Source organism: Mirounga leonina, unplaced genomic scaffold, assembly GCF_011800145.1.
Source record: "Mirounga leonina isolate KUSES-001 unplaced genomic scaffold, KU_Mleo_1.0 Mir_172, whole genome shotgun sequence".
Lineage (NCBI taxonomy): Eukaryota > Metazoa > Chordata > Mammalia > Carnivora > Phocidae > Mirounga > Mirounga leonina.
Window position 1 is genome coordinate 10,592,317 of NW_023270442.1, and position 22,007 is coordinate 10,614,323.

General features: G+C 38.2%; 1 protein-coding gene across 8 annotated transcripts in view; it reads right to left on the bottom strand.

Moving 5' to 3' along the window:
* GRIK1 (glutamate ionotropic receptor kainate type subunit 1) overlaps positions 1–20,943 on the bottom strand; it is a 383,844-nt gene extending 362,901 nt beyond the window's left edge. For all 8 annotated transcript variants that reach the window (XM_035017581.1, XM_035017577.1, XM_035017576.1 and 5 more), the window contains exon 1: positions 20,731–20,943. In XM_035017581.1, coding sequence (XP_034873472.1) covers positions 20,731–20,848 — 118 coding nt within the window. In that variant the 5' untranslated portion in view covers positions 20,849–20,943. The remainder of the gene's footprint in view (positions 1–20,730) is intronic.
* Positions 20,944–22,007: the final 1,064 nt, after the last annotated feature.

Genomic DNA, 22,007 nt, shown 5'->3' on the forward strand with positions numbered 1-22,007 from the left:
GCAATCTTGCCTTGTCATGATGTGAACCTGAGTGTATCATTTGTTTTCTCTCATATTAACATTTTCTCATCTCAAAAACGGGCACAATGTTGACAGTAGCTACCACTTAGAATTGCTAAGTGTTATGGACTGAATGTTTATATTTTCCAAATCTCATATGTTGAAACCCTAGCCCCCAATGTGATGGTATCTGAAGGTGTGCCCTTTGGGAAGTAATTGGGTCTAGATGAGGTCATGAGGGTGGAGCCCTTATAAGAAGAGGAAGAGACCAGAGCCTGCTCTCTCCCTCATGTGAGGAGATAAGAAGGCAGCTATTTGCAAGCCAGGAAACAGGTTCTCACCAAACACTGAATCTGCTGGCACCTTGATCTTAGACTTTCCAGCCCCCAGAATTGTGAAAAATATGTTTATTATTTAAGTGACCCAGTCTGTGGTATTTTGTTATAACACCCTGAGCAGACTAAGACATTACGAAGACAAAATGATACAGATTTCTTTATAAACAACAAATAATTATGTGCAACAAAGCACTAGTAACAATAACAATGACAGTAAGCATTAACTGCTGTCCAGATCACTTTTCACATACAAGCTCAGCTAATCTCAAAACTCAGTGACTTAGACATAATCAATCCCATTTTATGGACAAGAAAATTGAAACAAAGAGAAGTCATGCAATTTGCCCAACTTCTCACCCATGGTGAGATGTGCAGCTGAGACCCAAATATATAAAATATTAATAATCAACCTCTTCTATCACTTCATATTCATCAGTATCTATATCTCTTTTATTTAAGTTGAAAGCCTTGGAAGGCAAAACTCACATTTTTCTGGCATCTTTCATAGTATAGAATCATGTGGGGAAGGGGTATCAATATTTATTTATCAAATACATTCATTATGGTGCACCTGTTCTGGTAACCGACTGAAAAATAAGCAAATAAATGTCAAGAAACAATGCATGCAGCACATTATTAAAATGACATTTTAAGGAAAAGCTAGGTAGGATGATTGTGTGTAAATGGAAAATGTCTGAAATGCATATTAAATGGCACATTGACTTTATCTTTGTGGTTCCATTGTGCTATCAAGAGATGCTTCAGCCCAGTTGCATTAAACTGTCTAGGTCAGTGTCCTGGCAGAAAGCAGATGGCACCCCCACAAGAGGTGACAGAGAGCGTTTAATTAAGGTGCTCTATAAAAGCCTGTGGCAGAGTAAGAGAAAGTAAGGTGATAGTAAAGTGACTCCTAGGTGTTGCAAGAGCTGTAGGTCACCATCAACTTATGTACTTTGAGGTGGAAGGGGTGGGGTGGGGTACCGTGAGACACCTAAAACTTTAGGGGAAAGATACGCCAACTGAGCTAAGACCTATGGAGGAGAAACTCAGGAACTGGCAACTCACAGAGGATTAACAGAGAGGGAATGGAGGAGACAAATAATTCAGCCACATTCTGTTCCTGTCTTTCTATCTGATGGAGTTTTCCACTGGCCCAAAGCAACACAAAGTCAGCAGGCAAGAGAACGTTTTGATATAATTCCTAAAGGTCAAAGCAGAGTGGATCTGGAAGAGCAAACAGAACATCCATCATGGCCATTGGAGGGGAGGGTCCCCTGTTAAAGGAAATGTGGTTCCAGTGATCTTGGAAGATTAGTGTGTACATACATAGAGAATATAGTCCAGGCTCTCCACAAGAAGTATTACAGCAATCTGTAAATGAGGAGTATATCCCAAAGTATCCCATAAATACACACCTAGACAACATGATCAAGATACGCTATACCTTCTTGAGCTTAGGGATGTGGGATAGAGATTCTGGGACTTCTTTGTCTTACTTCTTCACTGAGCAAAGACAGCATTCTCTGAAAAACTTATAGGAGAATCAAAAATTCACCAGAATATGGTGCTTGCTGTCTACCTCATTTCACTGGGTAGATTACATATGAGAAACTTTTACTTGACTCGTTCTTAAACCATATTCTTAAATGGCTTCTGAACTCCTATAAAATATCAGGTCATATAAACCTTCATAGTGTTTTGAAAAGGTTCAGTGTGCTAAAAACAGTTACGCTTCAGCAGGACCAACATGCTTCAGGGCAGCATATATTTTGACTAGATGTACCAAATAATGAGGATCTCTCTGTGCCTCAGTTTGCTTAATGTGTATAAAAATGGGAATCCTTCCTGAATCTGACATTCTCTGATTCCCTGTGTTGTTTGACCAAGGATGGAAGTGAAAAGTATTAGAGATGAGAGAGGACTCTCCCAGAAGCAGAATAGGATGAGAGTCAACAGAGATTTTGGCAGAGAGAACTATTTTTCTTTAATAAATTTTTTGGGGGACAGAAATTCCCTATTCTGCTCCTTTGTTCACAGTTCCTCTGGGGATGATTAGAACATTCTATGTCATTTCTCTATGCCATCAAAGAAAAGATTTAAATTTTATCTTGGGGAGATAGCTATTGGTTCAACATAACTGATTATACATTGCAATTTAAGCTAAGAAATAGCTTATTTTTCCCATTACCTAGAAAAAATGACTAGAAAAAGATTATTGCACACAGCCAAACAAAAAGTATTAATAAAAAAGCTAAATTTTCGGTAAAGATACACTCCTTTCCAACTTTGAACTTGCACAATGCTGTTCTGCTACTGTTCTTGCTAATCCTCTCTTTTTTCCAAGTCAATTCATACTTACAGATCAAAACTCAACAATTTTTTACTCTGAGAAAGTTCCTGAACTTTCTTGAACCTTGTCATTTTCTCCTGTTAAAAGAGCTCATAACACCATGATCCTCTCATTCGTTATGTTTTAAAGTTTGCAATTAAATATTTATTTGTGTGATCATTTAACTCAGGTCCATTTGCCTTTTCTACACTGTGAGCTCCATGAAGACAGACTGTCTACTGTGGGCATTAATGAAAATATCCAGTGGCCCGCACTGAAAAGTCACTGAGTGAGGGACATTCTAATGCACAATTTGGTAACTTACTGAAGCATCTGCTTGTGTTTCAGATGGACATGTTCTCAGAAAAGTTGCCATAAATGCTGGACAAGGGAAGTGTTATTGCAAGCTACGTCCCTGACAGCAAAACATTACCATGGTTCATTGTCTCTGTCCATACCACCTGAGAATATATGATTGGCTGTTTTGTTTTATTTATTTATTTTTTCTGGAGCAAGATTTCCAAAGCATCTACACTAAACCTGTACTAGATTTGCATTAATAATCTCTATTTTAGAACTGGTCAATCTCAATACAGTTAATATCCTGGGCTGGTTAGTTTTGTTGTGGGGAGATGTCCTGAGCATGGTAGGATGTTTAGCAACACTCCTGATCTCTACTCACTAGATGCAAACAGCAACTCCCTCACGCCTAAGTGGAAACAAACAAAAATATCTCCAGACATTGCCAAATGTCCTCTAAGGGACAAAAATTATTCCTGGTTTGGTATCACTGTTCTAGAAGGAAAACCTGACAGATTCAAATAAATATATACAAGTAATGGGAAGGTGCTGTTGAAATGCTAGTGTAAAGTTTTTCCAATATACTTCACAATAAAAGGAATGTTAGTCCTTATTGTGTGGTCCACTAAGGGCATTATTAATTCAGATCGTTGCTATTCTTAATGGTTTTATTTCACTGATTAAAAAATATCTTAATCTGTAATCATTCCCTAGGGGTTTTCAAGTAAAAATTGAGTCTTATAAATCAAATAAATCAAAAAATAATAGGTCAGCATAGGTCAGACTTCTAATATCTAAAATTTCACTCAGGTTCCCTAAGCCTTTAATTAAGACTTTTGAATTTGATTTTGTTTCCCAGCACATAGGCTCACTTTAATATAGCTATGCAAATTAATGTACACTGAAAGCCTGAAAAATAGAATTAGGGAAAGTTCTAAAAGAAATGTAGTAAATTGAAAATTTTAATTTAAAAACTACTGGGGCGCCTGGGTGGCTCAGTCGTTAAGTGCCTGCCTTCAGCTCAGGTCATGATCCCAGGGTCCAGGGATCGAGCCCCGCTTCGGGCTCCCTGCTCTGTGGGAAGCCTGCTTCTCCCTCTCCCACTCCCTCTGCTTGTGTTCCCTCTCTCGTTGTGTCTCTCTCTGTCAAATAAATACATAAATCTTAAAAAAAAAAAAACAAAAAAAAAAACCTTGCTATTCACAACACGGTTCTTGTATTCCATTAGGTACTGGATGCATATTACCCTAAGGTAATATGATTGATTTCGAAGGTAAGTGGATTTACCTTTTCTTTTGATGACACACTAAAATCGTCCTGCTGGGTGATCCTATTGTTCTGTACATAAAAGCAAATGAAAGAAGGGTTGACAATTACACAAATATAGACTATGCCGGCAATTAACCTGGACAGTGTATTCACAGAATGTATTTTCCCTTGCTGAGTTAGATACAAGACTGTTCTCTATTGACTTGATTTTAGGCATGAAAGCTGGCCTCAGCTTTCACATCAACAAAATGGTTACGTAAGGAATAACTACCTTCTACTTTGGGGTAACAATGAAGATTTGGAATATAAACATGGCTATCACATGATCAGTATCCAATAAATAATATTTGAATTTTAAGGTGAGTTGATAAAACCACGAATATGTTTTAATTTTGAAATAAGTTTCCTATATATTTGTTTATTTCTTCAACAACATTGTGAAAACAATAAATTATATCTTTAACAATGTTTAATGGATACTATGAATCTCAGGAAAAGTAATCCTAGAGAAAGAATCTACAGTATGTATTAGGAGCAACCCAAATATACTCATTTTCATTTTCTCTCCTTTTTAACCAATTTTCTTCATGCTTACATGTTAAAAAATCATATTACTTAAATGATCCCTTAAAAAAATAAATGGAAACAGATGTCTGTTTAAAAACAACTAAGGTGCAAACCCATAACCTCTCCTGCTGTATTCCTCACTCCTTTATTTAATTTTCATTATTGGGTTCTGCATTTGCATTTCCCTAAACAAATCACTTTCTCGCACAGCTTTTGGGGATAATATGTAGAGAGCATTGCGGTTTTTTTTTTTTTTTTTTTTAACAAAAGAACCTTAAATATTAGTGTTTGGTATATAAGACCTGACTGCTGATATAAAATGTTTTTTTCAAATACATATTAGCTAGAAGGTGATCACTTTTGACTCCCTAAATGGACTTCTCAGTTCCTGATTTATGTGATTCTGTGCCATTTAGGTATGTTTATGCATGGGTGTAAATGGGTCTTTCCACAAGGAATTTTACAACAATTCCTTTTAACTACGATTTACGCTGTCTATAGATTTATAAAATAGAATGCTTATTTGGATGGTCATGAATTGATTTGCAATGTGACATTTTCCCTTTTTCAAAGGCCCTGAAAAAGTTTTTTGTTTTGTTTTGTTTTGTTTTCTCTATCCTGCTTATTACTTTTCAGTAGAAATGCCAATTTCAAACCTTTCTCAGGCAGCTGTAATGGGGAAGTTCTATTTCTGCCTAATTTGCACTACATTCACATTAATGTTTGATAGAGAGGAAACTAGATAATGATTGTAAATTTTTTTTGCAGTGATAAATATGTGAAATAGAAGTAAGCTATCATTAACTCAATTTATAGCTCACCTTGTCATTTTACAGATGTGACAGGAATCTTTATCAAATTATTTTTCGGCTCAGAGTATAGAAGTGTGGGTTTGGAAATGAAATATATCATGAAGCTTTAATGAATGCTTCCTTTCTCCCAGAAAAAAAGGCAAGAAACTCTACAAAACTTAAAATTGTTTTTCAGGATCCACAGAGAAAGATCAAAACCTGAAACTAAAACAATGTTTCAGGTTTTGTTTGCTTGTTTTAAAATCTGAAAACCATTGTAATATTCCAAAATATGGACTTTAAAGACATTTGGCTTTCAGGGTACAGACTGAAAAACAAAATTTAAAGTTGCTCCTCTTCACCTTTATACAATCAATAAAACTGTTTAATGAAACAGACTTTTCTAGAAAATGATTGGGATTACAGTGGCATTTTTGAAAGGTTCAGAGTAGAAAGATGTAAGCTTCATTATTGACCATTATATGTAAAGGAGATTCTAATTAAAAACAAAAACAACAGAGCCATGTGGGTGGCTCAGTCGGTTAAATGTCTGACTCTTGATTTCAGCTCAGGTTATGATCTCAGGGTCCTGCGATCTAACCCCATGTTGGGCTCCGCGCTTAGCGGGGAATCTGCTTAAGATTCTCTCTCTCCTTCTCCCTCTGCCAAACACCCCCCACCCCTGCACACAATCATGCTCGCAAGCTCTCTCTCTCTCAATCTCTCTAAAATAAATAAATAAATAAATAAATAAATAAATAAATAAATCTTTAAAAAAACAAAAACAACAAATGGCACAGTTAAGCAAATATAAAATACAAAATCTAAGAAAACAAGATAGTACAACAAATAGCAAATTATTTTCTGAGCAGTAGGTATATATATAGTCATGCAGCACTGACCACAAGACAGTAAGTTTTATTCTATGTTTGCTGTAAGAAAAAGGATTTAAGACCAACAGCTCTGAAACCCAAATATCATGGTGGGCAGACTACACTGAATCCATTATTGGCTTATAGATGACTCTCTAGGAGATCAATGTATGTACACTTCTCAATCTGTCTATCTTAGAGTTTACCTGAAAGACACATTATTTGGATTTGATATCTCAAAGACCTTTATTTTTTTTCCTATATTCTTACGTTCCCCTTTTGATGGCTGTGGTCAATATCTGATATTTATAGCCTTATTCTCCAGTACAGACAAAAGTGCATCATCTGTTCGTGCATTTGATGTGGTGAACTCAGAGAAATTTTCTGAGTGAACCTTTGGCCATGCTTCTTAGTGTTTCTTCCAGACAGAAATGAGGTGGCCTTTTATTTAAGGAGATCTCTTGTTTGGGTTTCCTAATTTTACAGAAGGACCTCATCCTTATCCTCTGATGTTTTTGATTTGCCTTTAACCAGAAATACGTACTTCACTACAATCCTCTACCCGTTTAACTTTCTGCGGCTAACCTTCCAATAAGGCGCAGATTCAAGGAGCAATAATGATGAACAATTATGAAATGATATGCAGTTCTTTCATTCCCTTAGAAATTATCGATTTGGGATCAAACCAAATGACGTGAGAGTTCCATACTGGGCTATTTCTGCAGAATTGCTTTAATTATTATTTGGTGTCTTGTAGAATTATATTGAGCACTTTCAGAAACAAATGTATGTGCTATACTATTTATTTCATCATAGGATGCTGTCTACAACATCACATTATTTCTCTTCATCAAGATCACCTGATGAATTTCTTTCATGCGTTTTCATCTAAAAGCCTGTAATTCATCTAGGCAACTAGACTCTCTGAACTTTGTGATGTGTTTTTTTTTTTCTCTCCTGACTTCTGCTAGAAAAGTTCTGATTCAATGTTCTGGCCCACTTTTGGCCTCTTTTCTGGAACAGCACTTCTCTTATTTTACCTTTACCTTCATTTTCATCATGGCATTTGTATCAGGTTATAATATATGCATTTCTGTAAACCTTTGGAATATTTTTATCATAAGACAAGCTATAAAGAAAAGAATGAATAAGCAAATGGTGAAGAGTGTGTGAAAACATAAATTAAAACTTCATCCTCTGAAGGGAGAAGGGAAGGTCAAATTTGACCTTCAAAACCCACCAATCAGTTTGAAAGATTACTTCATATGAAACAAAAGGCAGTATAGACTTTAGGAATAGTGCAGCAAACTTAATTTCGCATGCTCTCCAGGAATTGTTTACTGATTTGTTTTTTATAAGCATCACATTAATCATTCATTCTGCCTCACTTTGCTCCCTCTGATATAGAGGTGGGAGGATGAATCTCAGAAGTTCCATACTGTGTGCTGCCTTTCTGATTTTTTATGACATTTGCAAAAAGTGAGTGAGTGATGTTATTCCTGAGCACTCTTCCCTTGTATGTAAATGCATTTAGCCTAACCAAAGGCTAACACTCACTGGAATTAAATTAAGGTAATAAAAAATATAATGTTAGTACACACTAATCATTCTAAATTGCTAGGCGATAGCCCACTCAATTGTAATTGCTATTTTAATTATTTTTCCAAGAGTCTTTGCAGATGAAGACATTTCTGCACACTCAAGTTACTGGAAGACAAGTTGACCAGAAATGCCTACATAACCCAAAGCTCAAAAACAATCTCAAGATATGTGCAGTTTAACACATTTTTTGGTTAGGTTTTCCCTATGGATATTCTCCCCAGATGTCAGACTCTCTCTGGATTTTAATCCCTCAGTAATTATTACCACTTAGACTGTACTTCATCTCCATTTATCTTATCTACTTTTTTTAAAGACATACCTCAAACCTTCTCTAAAGAGAGCATCCAGAAAGTAACCACAATGATTAATTCTGTGATCCTTGTATTCTGAAACTTGTACGGATTTTATTAGTTGATTACAACTTCTCATTCATTCAAGTGGATTTTTAAGAATCCTCAAATGAGTTGTATGAGAAAAAAATTGTAAGGAAATAACATTGAGATGCAAATTAAGAATTGTGGCTCAGGGGCGTCTGAGTGGCTCAGGTGGTTAAGCGTCAAACTCTTGATTTCAGTTCAGGTCATAATCTCAGGGGGGTGAGATCCAGCCCTGAGTCGGGCTCCATGCTCCTCAGGGAATCTGCTTGAGATTCTCTCTCTCTCTCTCTCGGCCCCTCCCACCACAACTGGCTCTTTCTCTGAAATAAATAAATAAATCTTAAAAAAAAAAAAGAATTGTGGCCCAGCTACTAGTCCCTCTCTCAGTATAGTTTCTGAGAAAGTCAGATGTTAAGGTCTTTGAATGCCCTACTTGGTCTTAAGCACCATTTAAAAAATATTTATGTATTTATTGATATGATTTTTTTATTTGTATATATGCTACATGAAAAGTATGTCTCTATTTTTTGTACTGATATGCATTCTGTAGCTTGTTCAATGGGACTTTGGTCTCATTTCTCTCTCTTTACCACTTAGCTATAATTTCTAGAAGGGTATGCCACATAAATTAATAATGCACAATAATTATTAACACGTTTTTTTTGTATTTTCTGTTAAACGATGATTTCCCCTTAAGATATTTATTTGGTAGTTAAATACTGACAATTTTCTGACAAATGCTCTACAGATGTAGCTAAAATATGATCAACACTTTCATGTTAATTGGGCCTTAGATGATGGCGTGTGTATCTTGTTGTTCAATCTGACCAACATCATCGGCCACAGAATGGACATTCCAAAAGAGCTCATAGCCTGAAAACATTTTGGAGACACAACATGTTGTCATGATCTAGGCTGTCCCTGTGTCATTCCTCTCCACACTTCCCCCCTACCTCCCACACCCCCAGTCACTGACAGCATATTTATCCCCATTGTGCTTCCCTAATCATTACAAATGCAATGATAGCTTCATATGTGATTTTTTTCCCATGTAGAATAAATAAGAAAAACAAAAACAAGTTGGACTTTTAATATATACATATTTATATATGAATATATCTATGTTAATTAGTATTCTCTATTATATATAGCATTATATATTGTACTGTGTATAATAATATATTTAATAACGTGTATGCAATACATATACTAATTACATAATATAATTATGATATAATACATAATAATTACATATACTTGTGTGTATATATATATAGAGAGAGAGAGAGAGAGAGAGAGAGAGATGAGTCTTAAAATCTTAGGCTTTCAATTACAAAAGCCAGAAAACTGAAATTTCAAAAGTTTGTTTTTATTGTTGCTTCTGTTGTTGTCTTAATTTTAAAAGCTTCATTTTAAATACCACCATTGTGTTTACAGGCTGAAGCTCAGAGTTCAGGTAAATGTGAGACACTGGGAATTCAGCTCCCTGTTTCCCCTTCTTGCAGTTTGGGGGTGGGAGGCCAGTAGAGCCCCTCTGATCTGGGGAGGACCTGTGTCCTTACCATGGTGTAATCTGGGAGAGGACAGCACCACATGACACAGTGTTCCCTCAAGGTGCATGAAGGAGAACTAAGACAGGCTTTGTGAGCTTGAATAGAAAGGGTCTGAGATAACAACCAGGCCGGAAAGTAACTTGCTACTGGGGGGAGATTCCTCCTTGATGACATCTGGGCAAGCAGCCCACTTGAGAGACCAGTCTCAAAGGGTCAGCAGCCCCAGAGTGATCCAGGTGTAAGCAGCGGATGCCATGGAGTTAGAAGCCAATACCCAGATTCAGACAGGACAAGCTACACCACAGTGGATGTCCTGGAGGAATGATAGCAAATGCCTCTCCCTTAAAGGGAGGAGTCTTTGATCACTGTAGGGGGAAGGAAGAAAAGAGATTCCTAAAAATTTACATTGTAAATTGCAAGTGAGGACTTTGATGTAGTCCCATTGGAACAAGGGGCTTGTGGGCATAGTTAAGTTTAATTTCAGGGAAATGAACAAAGTTCCATTTGCACACATGCGAAGCATCATGGGGTTGCTCATCTTCATGCAGCATCTCAGCTCAAACCGACGACAATAAGCAGAGCCAACACTGTAGAGGGAATGCGGATCTGGAAGGGGTTGGCTGGTGCACCCACGTACGTATTCACCACCAACTCCTCTCTGACAGACAAGGCAACATATTTACTAAAAGTTTATGTGACATGGCCACGCTAAGAATCACCGGGGCTAGACGTATTCTCATTTCAGTGCCTTTTTCACTGTGCCAAACTGCATGCAAATGACTGCTAGATTAATCTAGAAACCACAGAATGGTAACTTTCACCAATCATTTTTAAATTGGGCAAAGAACATTAATAGGAATCAAAGTGAAAGAAAAAATCACCAACTTAACATAACAAATGGCTTCCCTTTTCCACATTTATTCTCTTGTAGTTCTGATGTATAAGCAAGGATGAATTACATACATTCTCAATCCAAAGCAAAGTACAGAAAACTATGAACCATGGTCTATACGATTTCTTAAGCATTTTCCAGTTTTAACACATGAATTTCATCATAAAATTATATTTAATAGATCTTTCTTTCTTGAGTTTATTCTTTTCTTAACCATTCCCTCCTGTTAAACATTTAAATGATTCACAATTGCTAATAACAGCTCTTGCCAATTCACTGAACTGTATAGAAACAGCCTTAGGGTTCAAATATATACCGAGGACAAAAGAAACGCACACTACCCAGAATTCAAAAGGCAAATATTGCCTTTAGACTTGAAAGATGGCTACATCTGACTAATTCATTTGTAGGAGATGAAGTACCATAACAACTTGTACAATATAAACATAGGCAGGTCAATGGAATGCAGCTTCTGTTTATGGATTGCCAAAGTAGGTAATCCAACATATTAGAAGTTTAAAATTAAAACAAAAACAAAAACAAAAACAAAACAAAACAAAAACCCTTAAAAGTTGCCACTGAGTTATTAAAACCAAAAAAACCCCCAAAAAACCCCACACTTGATTTTCACCATCCTTTCTCCAGTTTGAATTATGAAGTATTTTATTGGTTCTGGGAATTAAGTATTGATTTTTTTAAGGGCATGTTAGATAATTTTGCTAAGAAAAAGAATCCACACAAATAGTTTGCTATGAGTATTAATTCAAAGACATTAGCACTTAATGCTTCTAACAGAGTATGTTACAATTCTTGAATCAATATTCAAAATTAAATTATGCTTGATTAAGTACAAAAGGCAAAGAATAGTAAAAAACCTAGATGCTAATGGATAGAAACAACTAATGTCTGATTTTCTACAAACTCACTGAAGAATTCTAAAGAAGACATAGAACCATCATATTTTATCAATAACAATTTTTGTATACAGTTTATTTCTTTCACAATTTTTTCCAACATTATATGCTGTTGTCTTTATTTTAAAGATACTCTAGAAAACTCTTTATGTAGCTATTATATGGAATTGACAATAGTTTTTCTATTTGCCTTGATACAATTAGTTACAGATCTTTATGTACTACAAAATAGGTAGGAACAGTAACAGCAGAAGCAACCTTGATATGGGTTGAGTTTTGTGGGGTTTTTTTGTTAATAGACTTTCTTTATTTTTTAGAAGTTTTAGATTTACACAAAACTTGTGAGGGTTTTACAGAGAGCTCTCATACACTCCACATCCAGTTTCCTCTGTTGATACCTTTACATGGGTATGGTGCATTTGTTAAAATTAATGAAGCAATATTCATACACTATTATAAGTAATACTTATTTTTATTCAAATGTTCTTAGTTTTTACCTAAAGTCCCTTTTTCCTGTTTCAGGATCCCACTCAGAAAACCGCGTTACAGTTATTTGTCAGGTCTCCATAGGCTTCTTTAAGGCTGTGACAGTTTCTGAGGCTTTCTTTGTTATTTATGACCTTGGCATTTGAGAGTACTGGCCCGGTATTTTGTAGAGTGCTCCTCTACGGTATTTGTCTGCTGTTTTCTCATGATTAGAGTGGGGATTTGGATTTGGGGGAGAAAAACCAGGTAGATAAAGTGCCATTTACATCCCATCACATCGAAGGTAGATGCTGTCAACATGATTTATCACTGGTGATGCTGACCTTGTTGGGAGATATGTCTCTTCTTGCCCATTTATTTACTTACTTATTTATGTATGTATTTAATCATTTATCTACAACAGTATGGACTCATGGGTATTTGTTTTATACTCTGGGTTATAATCCAGTACTACTTTTTAAAATGTTACTGCTCAAATTATTGCAGTTTTGGCCATTGGGAGCCTGGTACCTGGTGTCTGTGTCTCTTTAGCAAATTCCCATCAGTGGGATTTTTTGGAGCGCTGCCTTACTTTTCTGGCAGTACAAGATGCTCCAGGATCATCTTGTATATTTCTTCTAAAGTCCCCAAACTGTCCCTTTCTCCAGGTGTGCCTGGGGGTCAGGTGTGCTCATTGCCTCAGAGATATCACTGTTTCTAGGCTCTCTTACCTGGGACAGGTACGTATGTGTACACTAACACATTTATGGCTTGTTATCAATCAAATAAGCCTTAGCATAGTCTATAATCTTGGACTTATTCAGTGTAGTAAGTAATGCATTTTATTAAATTCCTTTGTGCTTTTCAAAGGAAAATAATAAGTAGTAATGAGTTGCAAGTCTTCCAAATTGATAACTGAAGATAATAACCATCATTAGATTTCTATGAAATAAAAACAGACATATACAATTCTAGTATAAAAATCTGTGTTGTTGAGCTCCTTCTGAACATTCTTCAGCAGAAATTTTCAGGAGTATTAATAGACTTTTGTATATTGTTGTATTTTGTGTTTTGTTTTCCTAAGTCAGGATAGCAATAAACTAGTAATTCATCAGAAGACATAAAATAGGATGATTCTTCAAATGTATTTAGCCAGCTAATGCACCAAGGAATACACTGAAGGATTTAAAGAGTGAAAGGAAAAGTGTTTTCACTATTGTAGGGTGCTTCTGTGAGATTGCTTTGTGGTCAATAGAATTTTACTCTTCAATTAGTCAATGTCCTTCCTTCTTAATTTCACTTTGTAATTAATCTTACCTTGTATTTAATAAGTATGTTAACATAGCATTATACAAAATTACATGCTTAAAAAAATCTTAAATTTTTAATATGAACAAAAAGAATGAAATACTGTTTAAGTGACTTGGGGAAGTTATCTAAAGATTTTTACATTTTTAGTAGTTCATAAATAACGTAAATACAAAATCAAATATTTTTACCTCTTTATTGTTTTTTTGTTTGCTTGTTTTCTCCTCCAGGATAAACCATTTTTTCCATTTGACTTATTATTACTAATACTATAATGTTGATGTAATAAGATTATAGGTTTTTTCAATTTGATGTGACAACTGATCTCAGCAGTAAATCAAGACAAACTCATGAAGTTTATGTAGCTGGTATACATTTCTTTTTATTTTAAATGTTTTCATTTCTCCACGAAAATTGATCATTGAAAAAATCAGATACGCATTTAAAAAGAAGTAAGTAGGTTGAACTTTAAATATAGATAGCCTTTTAACTTACTACAGATTATATTCTTGGAAAATATATTATAACTCTAAAATGATTTTTTCATTTAGAATCATATTAAAAAGCAAGTCTAGTGAAAAATAAAATAGGCAAATGTCCCCGTATCACACTTCACAGTAATAAAAATGATATACTTTTAAGCATAGGTAATGTGGTTTTAAAAATGTTTTCAAAATAACAGAGAACAAGTATCTAAACATTTAAATGTACAGTTGATCCTTGAACAACATGGGTTTGAACTGCACAGGCCCACCTACATGCAGAATTTTTTCTGATAAATAGAGTACAGTACTATAAATGTACTTTGTTTTCCTTATGATTTTCTTTATTTTCTTTTCCCTAGCTTACCTTATTGTAAGGATACAGTATATAATACATATAACTACAAAATCTAAGCTCATCAACTGTTTATGTTAATTAATAAGGCTTCCAGTTGACAGTAGGCAACTAGTAGTTAAATTTTGGGGGGGATCAAAAGTTACATGAGGATTTTCAACTGCACAGGGGTTGGTGCCCCTAACCTCTGTGTTGTTCAAAGGTCAACTGTACTCTTAAAGCTTTATAAAAATGTGCTGAGGTAGAGTGGACAGAATTTTGATTAGACTGAAGAAGAAGCAGGATGTGTGGTCATGTGAGTTCTGACGTGTGGACTGAAAATTTCAGTGGTTTTATTGGCCATTGTTTCCTCAGATATGTTCTGAGGAGCAAGAGTTCAGTGAGACATTAATAGTTGTGATTCAAGTAAAAGTCCTCTGATAATGAAAGTGTAGGAGATACTGGATTTAAGAAAAGAAAGAAACAAGTTTCTTTGTGCAGAATCACAAAGAACCTTTAATATATATAAAACCTGCCTCACAAGTCTCTAAGGGACACCATTTCTCCACACTTAGTTGGCCACAAAAATAAATTATTCCAGAGCACAAAACTCTTACCCTGTTCATTCATAGAGAGGGAGAGAGAGGGGGTACCTTGGTCAACTCTACCACATGGCATTCATTTTACATATGATACCACACTTCATCTTTGCAATAAACCCATGAGTTTGTGATTATTTCTTCTCTAGCTAAAAAAACACCACCCCCCCCAAGAAAAACACACATTAGTAATCTTTTCAAGGTCAACCAATTAGGAAAAGGCAGATAGAAAAAAGAATCCCCTTCTACCTGGAGTTCTCCATCACTCTTTCTTCTAGGAGCGTTTTGGAAAATTTTAGGACATAGATGATATTTTCTAGATTATATGATTAATTATTAGTGGAACAATGGAAGAGGATTGAGAGGCTATGGGAAATCACCACCACCAGACTATCTCCATTAATTCTCCCTCAAAACCATTCCAGAGGGCATGTTTTGCATGGAGCGCTGGGTATTATACGCAAACAATGAATCATGGAATACTACATCAAAAACTAATGATATAATGTATGGTGATTAACATAAAATAATAATAATAATAAAACATTCCAGTGAAGTGTACAATCTAATTAGAAATGGTGTGTTTGCTAGGCATTCAGGAGCAAAACTTTCCCTCCAACTGGATTGCCTTCCTTAACCTCCTCTTAAAGAGAAATTATGGAGAATCAAATAATAATACCATCTTTCCTCTTTGCTAATTGACTAAAATATACTCAAATATAAATTACTTTAACTTTGATTTATGTGGTTATGCCTGAATCACTAAGAGAAACAGTTCATCTTTCTTATATTTGATTTCAGCTTAAACAGTTATGTAATTGCATAGATAAGTCCATACACAATACTGCATACTTTAATGCAAGGAGCTCGAAACTTGAGAACAGAATAGCTAGCTTCAAGTGCTGTCATTTCTACTAACTAGCACTTGAACTTAGGCAAAGCTACCAAGTCATGGTGTTTTCACTGAAAACAGGAGATTAGAAACCATATAGGAAATGTAGCCACAGTTCACGTTTAACATAGTATAAGCATTGGGCTTGTAAAATTAATATTAAAGAAAAAAGATGAATTATGCAGATAAAATAATATGATAAAAGAGCTGTTCATCTGCAGAAATATGTTCGCATTAGCCAGGCACTCTCTTTTCATCATGCTAAAAGACAGTTTCTCAGGTTTTTCAAGGACCGGTGGCGTTCTCAAGTTGATGTTAGGACCAACATCACCCTGCTCTGTCTGGGTGAAATCTACGTGAGGCCAAACAGATCTCCCCCAACAAAGGTAGGAGTTTCTGCTCCAGGTTTGGCAGAATGAACCCACTCTATCTGTCCTCTGTGTATTTGGGGTCTTGAACTTATTCCATGTTGACTGTAATAAATCTATGGTAGAAATGAACTGAAAACTCTCGAAGAATAACATTTGGAATGAAAATATCAGGTGTCTGCATTGGGCCTGATGAAAAACTTCAGTGGTTATATACAATGTACACCACCAGAATATAAGCTTCAAGGGGTCAGATGTGTTTGTCTGTTTCGTTCACTATTGTATGTCCTGCATTTGGAATTATGTCTGGCTCATGGGAGGGGAGTAAGCATGTAGTAAATATTTGTTGAATGAAGAATGAATATTAAAATGATGAAAGAATTCGTGACTAAAGAATAAAGTTGTGAGTTTTTGTACACGGAAGCAAAAATACAAACAAATATGTATGCAACAAAGTTTAGAATTTTGGGGATCCTGAGGGTTAAATATTAAAAAATGATGTTATGGCCTACTTGATAATTAAAATAAAATCCATTTGGATCTCTCTTAAGGAAATAAGAGCATTTGGACAACTATATTGTCATTTAACTTTCCACGCAAGTCATATAAATTCCCACAATATTTCTCTTTTTATGCTATATTTAATTGTATAATAGCAATATATTTTTTAATGGTTTGCAAGTCACAAAAATCGTTTATTTGATCTCTCCCTTTGAAATAGGAAAGGCAGATATCATTACGGCTAATTCACAGAAGAAGAGATTTGGGCTCAGAAATATTAAATGTGTAACAGAAATATACCACATTTACTACTGAGTCCCTGTTCAAGAATAAAATGTCAATAATGAAAAAAAGTGAAAACAAAACAAAACAATTATAACGCAACTAATGTATCCATATACTGTTCCAAACACTCTCATATTCTATTTCATGTACTCTTACCAATGTAACTGTGAGGTTGCAATTATTTTAGTTGGATTTTTCAGATGCAAAATGAAGGCTTGGTGAGATTGAATAACTCTCGCTGACCTATCTAGTAAGTCTTGGAAAGGGGAACCAAACCTGTGCATTGTGACAACAACTAATGTGTCAGAAAGCCTGGTTTCCACCACTTAACTCTTAACTCTATGCTTTTACCACCACCTCTATGACTGCGTATATTGAGATGATATGTAAAAATATAGGATGTAAATATATCTTTCTGTTATGATTATTATTAGAAATAGGATACATATGTCCCAGAAGTTACATACACACATGGTATTGTTTTTCTTTTCTTTCTTTTCTTTTCTTTTCTTTTCTTTTCTTTTTTTCTTCCCTTCCCTTCCCTTCCCTTCCCTTCCCTTCCCTTCCCTTCCCTTCCTTTCCTTTCCATTCTTTTTTTTATTTCCACTAATGGAGGTGTGCCACTGTCTACTCAGGTCACCCAGCCCTGCTGTAACTATTAGTTATAGGTTCGCTGGCTATGTGACTCTGAAGCTCAAGTGTGTGTGTGGTATGGGGGGTGGGTGGAGATTTACTTGTTTTTATGGTACACTGAAGTATACAGAGGAAGACCCAGAATCCCCTAGGGAATTCCCAGTGGCTAGCCATATTTCTCTTCCATGCAGGGTGCTGGGAAATCTCTGGAGTGCAGTGGTAACATTTAGAGCATCTCCATCCTATAGGACCTCCTTCATTTCTCTAAACTGTGGTTTGAGGTTGGTTAAACTTTTCAACAGATATGCACAATATGTGTGAGAACCGTGCAAATGTGCATACTCAATGACCTCTCCAATATTTAGCACACATGAATCTATCTTACATTTTATATCTTTCATTCACTTTCCTCAATAACTCAAGTTTAAGCAGACACTCACAAGCAAAGTAGACCGCTAATTAATTCATTCAGGCATTCAAGTGCCTTTTCATATAAACACAGTGCAAAGTGCCTAAGATTAATGCTATACGTTTGATATTTTAAGTTACTGGAAAACATGGAAGTCAATAATCAAGGGCCCCTTTTTCTGGTTGGTTGGATAGTTCATGGTTTGTGGGAAAGATAAAAAAAATGAGAGATGAAAAAGAATGCATTTCAGTTCTTCTCTTTCCTTCCCTACACACATGCACACACACATACGCACGCACACACACATATACACACACTTCACACACTTGCTTAGTCCCTAATTCCTTTGATATTTTGTATTCATTGTTGGACTTGGCTGACATAAGAAACTCCCTGTAAAAAGGCAGGTTTCCTCTGAGCTAAGGCTGGTTTCCATGGTGCTGAAATGTCCATTTAAAAGTAAGCATAGTCCTGAGGTACATACAGGGTAGTGCTCATGCCAACCACAGGTCACTCAGAGCCAGAAGGAGTTAAGACATTTGTACTGCACGTAAACAGCATCAGGCCATGCAATTTTACTTTATGCATTTCAGCTGCCATTTAGAAAAAGGAAATCTCATTATCTTGTCCTATATATTTTAAGGTCAGTGAATCATGTTGGGATGTTTTCACTTTGAAAACCACTTTTAAATGGATGAGTATAATTGCTTGGATAAACACTCAGATCTGTGAACAAATATGTTTTAAAACATCCCCTTCCACTCCTTCTGGGAATTCCTTTAGATTTGGGGAACGCAGGCAAGGAAAATGCTACCTTAAGTTTGTTATACAGGAAGGAGGGCTATTGGCTGGTATAGCCTATTCTAGGATGTCTAGATTTGTCTCTTTTAAAATATATAAGGTATAAGCAAAACACCAATTAAGTTAATAAGTGTTGGAAATTGTAACGCACATTCATCACTTATTTAGTATTGTTCAAAGGAATGTGTTATTGGATCGTGGAGGGTTGACTGCATCCAGGAAAATCAAGATATTAAGACTAGAACATATCTAAGGTGAAGGATATTTTAGTTATGAGTGGTATTGCGTGTATGTGTGTGTGTGAAAGGAATACTTTGGAACTCTTTTAATGGACAGTCTAAATTATCCAAAAATGCACATTGTCATTATCCATAATCTAGAAAAATATATCTGTAGTAAAAATTAGTATTAGGTATCTTTTCTTGAAAATTAGATCCCACATGCCTAGAGAAAATGCATTTCAGGGTAGTAACTTCTATTTTTTTTTTTTTTTTTTAACAAAACAGTTATATTGAGTGACAAGAACTAGTTTCTGAATCTTTGGAAAGAGGTTGCTAATTTCAGGTCAGAATCAGTAAAGTGATTGAGAAATTTCAGCTGCTCAGGGGCATCACTTGGCCAGTGCTTGCACTGTTCTGTGCATGTTCTGTGGGTTCCTGGAAAGGGTGTGAATTAGAAGCCCTTAGAGCTCGGGACTTCACTCTTGCTACCTCAAGTGGGAGACTGGAGAAGCTGGGAGACCCATGGGGTGTCTGAGCCTCACCTGTGGCTCTCTCTCTTTGTGTCTCTAAGAAGTACAGTTGGTTGGGGAAGGGGGAGGACAAGCTGAGACTAAAGGAATAGAAATTGGATTTAGTGTGGAAGGGAGAATATTAAAGAAGGCAAAGAGCTTTTTGAACACCCCCCCAAAAAAAACAGCCTAGAAATTGCTCAGTGTTTCCACTAAACCATGGTGGTGGGTGCTGTGCATGTAGGTCTATGAATCCACACACTAGCAAAGAACCCCCCTCCCCACCTCTTCTACTGTCCTTGCCTTTTGCTCCCTTTAGGCTGCCCCAGGGTTCCTACATTCAGCCTTTCAGTCCTTTTCTATCCCATCTGAGACAGAAGTCCAGAGTCTTCCAGGGAGTTATTTTGACGGGATCATTCCCAGTGGCAGGCAGGCCTGGCAGATTGGGGGTCAAGTGGGACACTTATGTACCTGCTCTTCGTGCTGATTGACTATCCTCTCCACTCTTTGAACTCCCAGCCATAGAGTCAGAGCCGGGCTCTGCCCCACTCTCGTGGAACCCTCCAGACTTTGGAGGCTCCATGTAGAAGAACTCAACTTGGGGACGAAAACTTGGAGGCTCGGGGTTAGCAGGTTCTGGGAAATCCCTGTGGTCCCCGAATTTTACTCTTGACATCTGGACATGCCTGTGAGTACCAGGCATCCGGGTTGCCAGGGACCTGGGCTGCGCATCTGGACCCCCCGACGTCCACCCAGACGCCCGGAGAGCGCATCTCGGCGCCCAAAGCAACTGGCTGCAGCCGCGAGACCCCGCGCCAGGAGGAGGGTGCCCGCGCGGGCGAGCTGGGCTCCCTGCGCTCCTGCCCGCGTTCTTGGAGCCGGGATTGAAAAACCCGCCAACCGTCCCTCGCGGGGAAGCCCGGCACTCGCCAGGAGGGCAGCGGTGACGCGGCTTCCCCTTTCTCGGAGCCTCCCGTGCGCGCTGCCCTCGCCACCCTCGGCTCTGCCCCTGCGCCGGCGCGCGCTGCCTCCCCGCGCCCCGCCGCGCCCGCGCCGGCCGCGGGGAGCGGCCAGGTCCCGCGAGCCTGCAGCCCGGAGCGCTCCCCCGGGCTCACTCACCGATCCTGAGGACTTGCGGGGCGGTCTGGGGGAGGACGTAGCAGAGGAAATAGACGAGTGCCCAGCTGGCGTCCCTGGTCCAGAGCCCGTGCTGGGCGAGGAGTGCGCGGCGCTCCATCTTCCCAGCTTCTTAATTCCGGCCGAGACCCAGCCGCGGCCGCCCGCCCGCGAGATGCAACCCGCTCGGGCCGGCTCCCTGCCTCATCCTCCCTGGGAGGCTCGGCGTCGGCACCCTGCACGCTCCCCGCGGAGAGAGACCGAGGGAGCGGGCGGGGGAACGCGGCGCTGGCGGGCGACGCTGGGCTGGCTCGGGGCTCCTCGCTTCTGCCGCTAGCCCATCACTGCTCCTCCTCCTCGTCGTCCATGGGCCGCAGACCGCGGAGGATCAGCGCGCTCCTGCTCTCGGAGCCAAGAGACCAGCTGAGGAAAGTTGCTGCCCCAATTTGCGGGCACGTCTCCCTCACTCGTCCTCTGGTCAGATGGAGAGTGGGGGGTAGGTGGAGGGGCCAGCGAGAGAAGGAGGGGAGAAGGGGAAAGAAGGAGAGGAGGAAGGAGAAAGGGTACTGGGTGAGTTGGTGCAGGGGCTCTGAGCGAGCAGGATGGGCTCCTGCAGGTTAACTGGGATCGGAGCCACGCTCTTGCCTCTCTCAATCCTTGCTTTCCTCCCCCGGTCGCTGGCCCCACCCTTGATTTACTGCCCGCCCCGACACCACTGATCCAGACACTCACACACGCACACACGCACGCACATTCTCCCTTTCCCTCAACTTTGCGCTGTGCTGCTGGAAAGTCGATGGAGTGTTGCATACTCGAGACCGAGAAATCTTATCTACGAAGTCGGAACGGAGGCAGTCTCCGCTGTGGGCTGTGAGTGGCAGAGGGCCTCCTTGGTAATGTCCCTGTGTCCCTGTTAGGGGGTCGTGCAGATGACCAACTACGACTCTTCCCATCACTGGATGGAGACTCGCCTTCTCGGACGCCAGCATTTCTGAGAATACCAGAGCTCCTGTTTTAACTCTGACAAGGATGAAAAGGAAGAGAAGGAGAAGAAGGAGAAGGAAAAACCTCCAGTACTCTAAGATTAGAGTGGCTTCTTTTCTATTCAGACCCCGAGATAATCTCTTGGAAAATTGCTTCCATTTACAGATGCAGAACTGGGAAAGGGGTAGCTGCCAGCGCCACTTTTTTTTTCTTGATTTCTTTTGACTGTCACGTTTGGACGCTGGAAGACAGGCTATTTTAGCTATGTAGGTTTGGAGACTATTTCTTAGTAGAAG